The 10,485-nt window shown below is 31.4% G+C and overlaps 2 protein-coding genes across 2 annotated transcripts; one reads left to right on the forward strand and one right to left on the reverse strand.

Moving 5' to 3' along the window:
• Positions 1 to 3,372: 3,372 nt before the first annotated feature.
• Positions 3,373 to 5,320, forward strand: LOC132748334 (uncharacterized). Its single transcript, XM_060737917.1, has 3 exons — positions 3,373 to 3,512; positions 4,305 to 4,535; positions 4,895 to 5,320. The coding sequence occupies exons 1-3, from the start codon at positions 3,431 to 3,433 to the stop codon at positions 5,140 to 5,142; spliced, it is 561 nt and encodes a 186-aa protein (XP_060593900.1). The 5' UTR covers positions 3,373 to 3,430; the 3' UTR covers positions 5,143 to 5,320.
• Positions 5,321 to 5,470: 150 nt separating this feature from the next.
• On the reverse strand, positions 5,471 to 10,485 carry LOC132748333 (complement C1q-like protein 3). Its single transcript, XM_060737916.1, has 4 exons — positions 10,303 to 10,485; positions 8,359 to 8,472; positions 7,474 to 7,676; positions 5,471 to 6,066 (listed from the first exon to the last, which is right to left on the reverse strand). Exons 1-4 carry the CDS (start codon positions 10,379 to 10,381, stop codon positions 5,857 to 5,859), a joined length of 606 nt encoding a protein of 201 aa, XP_060593899.1. The 5' UTR covers positions 10,382 to 10,485; the 3' UTR covers positions 5,471 to 5,856.

Genomic DNA, 10,485 nt, shown 5'->3' on the forward strand with positions numbered 1-10,485 from the left:
TGTCATGACCAAGGTTATTCTTTAGACATGTGTAGAAAACAAGGAAAAAATAAAACAAAATTCTGATATTACATATTTCGTTATTTGTAAAAAGATAATATAGTAGAACTAAAATATGTAAATTTTACATTCGAATATACATTAACATCTACAGCCTTTTGTGAAATAATATTTGTATGGGACAAATTTTCGTACCCTGTCAAAAGTGCTTGTCATTAATCAATAAGAAGGATTTTTTTCCATTTTAACCATACACATCTACTAACTATTGCTTAATGTTTTAATTATTATATAAGCAATAATTAAAAAAGAATCGGTCGTTCTAATTATCATAAGATAATTTAAATACGAGCATAACATGTACCCCATGTTCATGTTAATACAGTGATTGAAATTGATTTTTGTTGTTGTCGCTGCATAGACCCTTTCATATAAGCAATAAAAGTCAGGGAAAAATTACTTACCTCACCGGATGTTATGTAAATGTGGGAATTATACTATTCAGACCGCGTAGAATTGTAAGCTTATTGAAAAGTAAAATGCGTAAATACTGATCGTACAATTATGATTATAACATGAAAAACATCACTTATACATACATTAGTTCAATATTAAGCAAAATCACAAGAAAAATTACAAAAACATAAATTGAGATTAATTCTCGCTACGGGGTAAACAGCGGAAATTCAAAGAGAATATATTTATTAGATTTTCTCTACTGCCATGAAAAAAGCTACTGACACTAAATCAAATTTTAATATTTTATAAACACCCGTACACACTGAAATTACCTAATATAAATTTAAATGAATATTTTCTAGTTTTCTGTGTGGTTACTTTCTGTCATTTAGAAAATTCCGGCGTATTTGTGAAAGACATGATAACAGGATTGCCAACGTTTTTTTTATAATTGTTAGCTTTTTAAGCTTTAATAGAACAATCGCAGAATGCATTCTGTCATCACCTACTGATTCTTTTTATGCCATGAAATTTTTTGTTTCAAAGAACCAGTGAATGATAAAATTTTATAAATATGCCTGAAAGAACGAAAAATAAATAGATGTGTATATATAAGCGCCACCGGGTCGTAAAAATTAATTAGCAGGGTGCATATGTGTTATATACAATAGGCACTTGGCTGTGATACCATAAATCACATGGGTGCATATTTTAGTGTAGCGTAACATTACATCAGATTACGTCACATTTTAGTTGTCAAAATTTGTATGGTCCGCATTTGGTTATGGATCAAATACTATCTTTATATACTATGATATCTATGTACGAAGCTCTTACGCAGTATGTAGGCTTGAATACTAGGCTGAACGGCAAGTCCTATCATTTTTGGAAATGCTTAAACTTGTTAAGCCTATATATTGCCCTGTCTTGATTTTTATCATTTATGGGAAGTAATTACGCGAGCTTTCTATTTAACAAGTACACATTGAATTATTGCCCTTCTGGCAAGAGTAATTTTACACATGCCATTGAAGTTAAACAAGTAATTAACCTTATGGTACTGCTAATATATCTAAATGGAATGATAAATGCAAACCAACTTTCTTTTCCTTTCATAAACTTTCTATGCAGTGTATGAATACCATTGAATCTCACCCACATGGTAATGCACGGAAAGGACACCACGTTCAAAGGAAAAAACTCCAAAGATCATGGACAAGCTTTAACAGTTGTATGATGATGACAAACCAAAACAAGTTTTCGAAAGAAGATTCAATAGATAGATTGTGCTCGTGATTTTAAAGTTATAAGAAAGTAAAATATTATAGTACACAGAAATATCAATATCGGCAAACAAAGCAAATGCATTCAACGTGCCAACAGTTCTTGAAGAAATATTAAAAGGTAATTGTCTAACTAATGTTCATTCCTATGTATTCATCACAAAGTCACTTTCAATAACATGCTATACAAAAGAACAAATGAAAGATCTTAAACATTTCCTCGCAAATGGCAAGAAACAAACAGCCTAATGGAATAGAAAGAACCATAGTTTGTGACAGCTCTTGTGTACAAAAATCAAAGATTTTTTCCAAGACAAAGCACCATTTTTAAATATCAAATTTAGAGTACCGCTTAAGCCGGTGCTAAGGATTCTGAGGGATATTGAACCTCTTTATTATCCCTCATGCACTGACCCAATCAAACCGATTGCAACTTTCATAAAACTTTGTTACGATTAATATTTCCGAGGGATCACACCGTGACCAGATTTTCAAACAAGGTTTTTATCACTTTTGCGCAAATTTAAGACTGTGTGAATTTAAAATTACATAAGAGTCTCTCTTCGATTTAAAAAATCCTACAAAATGTCTGATTTTACTGTCATTTAGGTCAAATTGGTTTTACATAAAAAGAGTTGAAATTTATAACCCATGGAAAGTAAACCACATGTAAAAGTACCAGTACAAGGCCATTGTACTCTTAGCTTACACACCACGAGTTCGTCTTTTAGAACCACGATATATATCCAAGACACACTTCTTCTGCTGACAAAATGTACAAAAAAATTGCACATTTCTGTAATTAAAGATGTACAATATACTATGATCATCATCCAGAAAAGTATAATCAGAAATTTATTGAAATCTATGAAATTCTTACAGAAAATGTCTTATTTGTATAAAAATGAATAAGCTACGTATGGGAAGCTGCGTTCCTTATCAAAGGTCAGGTAAAATTGGCCCTTTCTTAAAAGTCCTGCCAGTTTTTTTAATGACACTTTATATTCATATCCATAGTATGTTTTAAACATAACATATAGACTGTGTGTAAAGTCAAAACACATTTATTTTATATGTATAGACTATGAAGCAATTACATTTATCAATATTTCCTGATAACAATTTTGAGCATAGTTTATTTATTAATAAAGAAACAATTTTAATCATTTTGAATGTATGAAAAGTAAACTTAATATATAACAATGCTTAAAGTATAACTTACATAGGCAGTTTGATTTTATATACTTAAAGGTGTATCTCAAAAGGTAGAACTTATACGTGATGGTAGGAAAATACAAGATATTACATATGATCCGAAATATGACTACAACACTCCCGAATTACATAGTGAGTATTCCAAATGTTATTGTTTTTCTCTCCCCTGTAGGGAATCGACGAGAGATTGTTCTCAATGATAGTTGAGGATATTTTTGTAAATCATAGATATTTTTGGTTACCTTTTATTTGCAAGATCATTGGCTGTAGAGGCAAATTGTTTGTACTTTTCTTTCTTGTTAGGCACTTAATTTTAACATTTTGTAATAGATCAAATGTATGAAAATGAAACTTCGAGAATGCATTCAAAAGATTAAATATATAATAAGGATGGTATAAATATTAACAGATACGAAACGCCATTAATCCTGAAGCCTGGCGATGAGCTAAAGACGGAATGTAACTTTAACTCTATGTCGAGAACAACAACAACATTTTGGGGCGATGGTACTTACGACGAAATGTGCTACGGGTTTATAACCTATTACCCTAAAGGTATTTTTTATTCATGGGCCTTTCCTTAATGCAGACATATATACAACACAACTTTTAACTAGCTGTAACTCGAACAATTGTACGTAAACACTTTGTCCCCGACTGACACAGCAACCCTTTTGCCCAAAACGTATTGCTTTGTGGGATATTGGCCATATTTTGTCACCAATTAGGTTGTACGTAGTTTTTTCGCATTTTATCACGATGTCTGGTGTGTTGCGTTTCAAACGTTCTGTTAAAGAAAAATGGTGTAAAAGACACGTTGAAACAACAGCAACCATTGTATTAATATATAATATAATAGTCTACTTTGAGGAGTAAAAGCCTAAAAGTTAAACATGCAAAAGATTCTTGTGTTATTGTATATCTACAAATAAAGGTCTGCAGAATCATCACACATATTAATTGAATAGTAAACCCTAGTTTGACGTGACAAAACGGAACGGCGTGACACTAGAAATGAACTTCAGAAGCCGGTGAATAAATATAATTTAGGCCCCTTTACAGAACACATTTTGTATTGACTTATTACATGCTGTCAAGTTTTATAGCTTTAACCCAATTCAATCTATTACGTTTCTCATCCGTACTGTGGCTGGAGTGAATAAAATAACCTTAAAAGATGAAATACGAGTATATAGCGATATGATTTTTATCTTCTTGATGTAAGGCGTTGGTCTGTATTATTGATATAGACTTAAAACGTTTTTTTTTTTTATAAATTTGATAACTGTTTTTGTTATTCATTAAACATTTATAGTTCAATCATAATCTTTGTATTTTTAAATGTAGAAAATATTCCTGATCCATCATGCACGGCATGGAAAGATGTCACACTTTGCGCGTTCAATATCAGTGACGTCATACATGGCTGTTATTTTAATGACCTACACGATTTAAGCAAGCCAAGCATGAAAGCAACGTATGACCTCGTGATGGAAAATTGTTCACCGCATATTGGATGCAGGAAAGAATGTCTGCCTGTGGCTAGAAGGCTTAAACAGTCTTCCTGCTATAGAAAAGGTAGGTGTCCCTTTATAGGATGAGCATGTTTGTATTGGAATTTGATCTGAAACTTTTCTGAAATTTAAAAAGTTTCCATATTATTTAGAACTTCAAAGGAAAAAAAATGGAAATGAATAAGGTTTTTTAATTCTTTCAAGCAGTGATTACAATGCATTTTGCCTACCATCTTTAACTTGACTTGTTTTCTGACATACATTTTCTGCCTTGTTTGAATTATCTTCCCATTGAAAAACATAAACACAAAGTAATTCTATATAAGACTTTGAAAATAAAGAAGTTTCTATTACATTAATGGCTGTAAAGGATATGTATGGTATGTGATTTCAATTGTTCTTTGCTCACTTTGCTCATTTTAGGCACTGTTGACGACTGGGCTAGATTAAACATTGAAAAGGAATCACCAGATGTGCTCGCTATAATGAAATTTTATGCTGCACTTGATTCTTGTGATAAAGAACTTATTCTTGAAGAAAATGCACCGGAAGAATGTCCTACCGTGATAAAGATTGAATCTGAAAATGTCAACGGGTCAAAGCGATTACTTTCAAACATTGTACTATTAATTTTAGCTGTGTGTGTCTTACAATGGTATAAACGTTTATAAAATGTTATTAATATCCACACTCTGATTACTTAACTGAGTGTTACATAAATTTTGACAAATGCAATACATTTTACGTACATCTCCACCAGCTTTATATACATCAGCTTTACACTTCGTCATTCATCAACATAATTTGTTTTATTCACATTTACATACATGTATATATGAATACTACACGAGCATAGGTTCAACATAGGTTCTATACTTTCTCATTTAAACCTCACAAAAGTTAAAGTTATTAGTTACAGCAGTTACAGCCCTAATTTGCATGGGTTTCAATGGCAAATATCATTTTATATGCGGAAGTTAAAAACAACATAAGACAATATCCCTTTCCAGCCTTTATTCGGGTTGTTCATTATGATATACATGTATTCTTTTAGAAGCTTTATAGATTTTCTGTAGATAGTTGTAGATTATGTATTTTATGTATAGTGTAATCTTGAAATAAAAGATAAAGCAAGTAATGTATAATCAGAATTACTTCACAATTATAGCAAAGTTGCTTCCAAACCTGTTTTTAATAAAGCAGAAAACTAAGTTATTTTATTATCTGGTGTCACTGGGATATTATTGCGCTTATTCATAATGTGCAAAAGATACCTAAACATAATTAGATCGTGAAAATACAGTTTCATTATAGAGATGTAAAGTAGAATGGAAGGGAATGTTGATGAATTTCAATTTGACAATATCCGTTTTTTTAAAGCAAATTCATTTGATCAGAAAACCACTGAAGACTGTATGAAAGTCAGAACCCGCGAGCGTTCCTTTCGGGTTTGTGTTTCCAATTTTAACAAATACGGTGTTACCGGCACGTAGTTGGACGACAATAGCTGTGGATCGCATAAGCCAGCGATCAGAATTTTGGTCCAAGAAAATGTAACCAACTTTCAGCATGTTGTGCATGATATACAAATGAAGCTGAAAGAAGATAGCGTAAAATATTGAACGATATACGTATTATCCGAAATATGTAGAGAAGAACAAAAAAGCACGGATCGAAGTTTAAAACATTTTGTTAATACAACTCATTAAAAATTTGGACTACACCCACTATCTATAACAATATCGATGGAAAAAATAAATTACAAATAAAGTTTCCTTTTAAAAGGAAAGGCTTGCTCAGTTGTGCCTTCATCCCAACCCTTTAAAATTGTTTTTTTGTTTCAATTTATTATCACAATTTTTTTGAATTACGGTATTTGTTTATTTAGTTTTTATTTTGTAAAAACGAATATTTTTTTGTCAAAACGATTTGAAATCTATTCTCTATTGTATAAACTAATAAAGAAACTAATCAATCGTAAAAATACTAACGTGGAGATCTATCTATCATACTGACGGGAAACAAGTGTTCCACTTTTTTCGCAGAGAAATCATTCGTTTGGCAGTTGCTAATTTCATTTATATAGCAGCTTTATAGACAAGTAAATGCAATAAAATACTTCGTTACGTGGTACCAATTAATAAGCATGTATCAACTATGTTACACGATCACAGATACGATGCGATATCTGTAGATCAGCACGTGGTAAGGTTTATGATATGCATGGGCTATTTTTAGATTACCTCACCGCGTTCAGTAGATCTAAATATAACTCGATCATGCACTAATGTTCTGTGTGATTTGGTAAGCAGGACCACCCTTTGGAGACGGAATACTACTACAGTAACCAGTCTCTATTGTATAAAACTAATACAAACAAAAAACAATTATAAAAGAAACTAACTTTTGCGTCTTGAAAAAGAATTGAAACGGAACAATTTCGTTTATAATTTATTACGGTTTAAACCGATAAAATCAAGTAAAAATAGAAATCCTATTTATATAACCGAATTAACTAAAATAGCTTAGATTTCCGTAATATTACTTCGTCTGATTCCGCAGTATGACCGAATAACCCGAATTGTCACGATTGCAATCGGAACTACATCGGCTATTATCATTAATCCGAAAAGTGACGGAAAGGGCCGAAAAGTTGCGATTGGCATGATTGCAGCTGGTTTCCCGTTCAATCATGCACTAACAAATGTAAGCAGGAAACCACCTTACCGGAACAACTTTTCCAAAACAGATGGCTTCAAGCCAATAATGTGCTGAACGATTATATCACTGCGGATGATCACGTGACCAAAATCGTACAATGGGCTCATTAAATTGCGGCCTGGACGCTCAGTAAAAGCAGTAAAATTGAGGTAAGCATACAGTAAACGTTAAATGTATATGAAAAACTAGGCCGCAGTGTATATAATACATGTAGTATGTTATATTATATTGTGCATAGGTTTGTCTGTCATGCGATTTTAATAAATATAAATAGAACTTACATATTCAGATGTTGTCTTTGGTGTTGAACTTGCAACAAGATGTATCGTGTATGTTCCGTTAACAGGTGCAAGGAACATTCCAGAACTCGGTTTGTAAGCGCCTCCAACATTTGTCAAAACCGAATCAAATATCACGACCGTGTGTTGTGGTGGATTTACCAGAATTTTAGATAGCTGTGCCATAAATGCTACTGATTGATGGTCTGAAATAAGCATTCTACACTATTTTTTCTTTTCATTGTTATAAAATGATTAAAACACCAATGTAAATTCAACATTTATAAATGTTTCAAAATGTTAAATCGACAATTTACACAGCTTTTAAATGATTTGACATTTAAACAAAAGGTGAAATTTTGAATTTAGAAATATCCAACGGTTATCAAGAAACCTTCAATGCGACACATTCATGCTATTTTGTTAAAATCGGCGCATAGTTCGAACGAAAAAGAATCAAAGCAAGGAAAGCAATGAGAAAACACATTTCTCATTTTAATATGAATTTTTGTCTCTTTTTGATATTAATTTTTATTTTACGACTTTCATCTATAGAATATTTGTCCAGTCATTTATTTATGTATAAGGAAATAGCACAAAATTCAAGTATTTGTGAATCACACGTAGCAATGTCTTCTGAAGTGTCAGGGTTGTTTTGATGTATCAACCTAATTGATACAGCCTCAAAATCTAAAAAAAATCGAATTTTCATAATGACAAGTTTAGTGTATCATTATATATATTCAGGACATTATATTGTAAATAGTATTCAAGTACATGTAAATAAGATGCCGTTTATATTACATATCGACTGTTAGAATTTAGATTTGATTTTGTCTCATCATTGTTTGTTATGTTCCATTAATCATAATTTTGAGGTTTAAATACCGCTTTGTTTTAGTTCATCAATTTCTGTGGCCTGTGCAGCAACATCACTCTTCAATTCAAGCAAAGTCTTCTCCATGTTCGTTGTAGAAATGCTGTAATTAGTTCTGATTCCATCTAACAAAAATGGAAAATAAGATACATTCAAATAATGGGAATTAAGGAATTTTTAAAGCAAAGCAATAAAGAACAATTATTTAGTTACAAATGTATAACTACGTTTTAAATTAAAATTTTATACACCGGTAATTCATTGGGGGGAATTAATTTTTCAGTTTTTATTTAATTTAATTTAATTTATAAGGCATATTTCAACAAAGGTTTCGATACAGCAGCATTTGGCCCAAAACAACTACATTGTGTAGTCGTGAAGGTGGAAAATATGAGAAATATTTGACAGGTGGCGGAAAAAATATGTTTTGGCTTTAGTTTGGGTTTAAAATTAAAATGTGTTGACCTTCCAAGTAACAAAGCAGTCGTTTCATTCGCATCATCTTATCGACTTTAATGAAACCTAAAGCTTTGTAAATGTTTGTTATTTGTTAAAGGGTGCATTGCAGTAATGTTATTCACTTTTTTCAAACGGGGTATGATTTTGATGATTGATAAGTAATTAACTGAAAAGTACACATCTGAAGGGAATTCCCTTGATACATTTTGAAAAAAACATTGACCCAGGCAAAAAGAATTCCCAAAAAATCTGTGTCGAATATAGTGAACAATTACACAAAATTTATTGCCTCGAGCACTTTTATTTAATAATACATAAATGGTTTTACATGTATAAGTATTTCAAGTCTGAAGCAAATTCCTCAAAACATTATCAAGATTGGGAATTCCGAATTGAAATGGGACACTTGTAAGAGTCATAGTTATTGAAGTAGTTGCACTTTCTTTAAAAAAGTGAAATAAAAAGGAAAGGCAAATTTAAATGTTTATTAGCTTAAAACACAATTGAAATGTAATTTCCATGACGGAAACGAATAAACATGTTTGCTTAATTGAAAATATGTGTTTTTATGTCATGCTTTCCAGTGTTTTATTGTAATATATCAGATGATTATATTCTGATAAACCACTAGTGAAATTTATAAAATATAATTTCCACTGTAGCTGGACTATATCTGAATGTGGATGAAAAGAAAATCATAACTAAATGGAATAACAGGCAGAAATAAATGCTGTCATGCGTAAATTTTGCTTCTTTAGGAAAAGAAAGTCGAAGTCACCATACATTATGTTAAAAATGTAACAAAATTAGAGAAATTTAACAGAACTATATTTCAAAATTAATGATGTGACGTCATGATGTGATGACGTCACAAAGGAGAATGCGCGACGTTACGCGGCAAAATCAGTAAAAAAATACTTAAAATCACTTAAAAAGCATGAAATAAAAAAAAGTTTATTTGTTTTACATATAAGATTGAAATATATTTCATTCGTGAACACCAGCTATTATATTTTCACTTGTGGCTACGCCACTCGTGAAAATATTTGCATTTGGTGTTCACTCAGTGAAATCATATTTCAATTTTACATGCAAAACTCACAAATATCCTCTATTTAATTACTAAGACCACACGTTATAATTATAAACATTTGTGCATCTTATTTATTTCATGTAAAATTTCAAGATCTATTTTCACTCCTTACATGAAATGATTGACAGTCTAAAGACATTTTTAATCTTTCAAACTATTCACTTCCCACAGTACTCTGTTTATCTGTGTGACAATATGATAACCTTTTATATACAATTTACTGCCAAAGCATGTTTGTATGGAAAAGTATGATAGCAGTTAAACTTATTTTAGTTGTCTGATTCAGATGGGCATTTCCTTCTCTTAACAAAGAATGGGACTTGTGATTTAGAATAAAATCAACAGAAGTAATGCCTTTGTGGGTTCACACAAAAAATAGCGCATGAAATGATTTTGTGCTTACCCTGTTTAGTCTCCTTTAGTTCCTTTATTTCTTTCGTCAGTAATGCCACTTCAGTCTTCACTTCCAACAACATCTGCATCAAGGTATTCTCATAGTTCAAACTTGAAACGCGGCCAACAGGCTTTATATCATAAAGAGCGCCGAATGAATTATCATTCAGAGATATGAAAAATAAAGCCCAAA

This window comes from Ruditapes philippinarum, unplaced genomic scaffold, assembly GCF_026571515.1.
Source record: "Ruditapes philippinarum isolate M1 unplaced genomic scaffold, ASM2657151v2 ctg969_1_1_1_1, whole genome shotgun sequence".
NCBI lineage: Eukaryota > Metazoa > Mollusca > Bivalvia > Venerida > Veneridae > Ruditapes > Ruditapes philippinarum.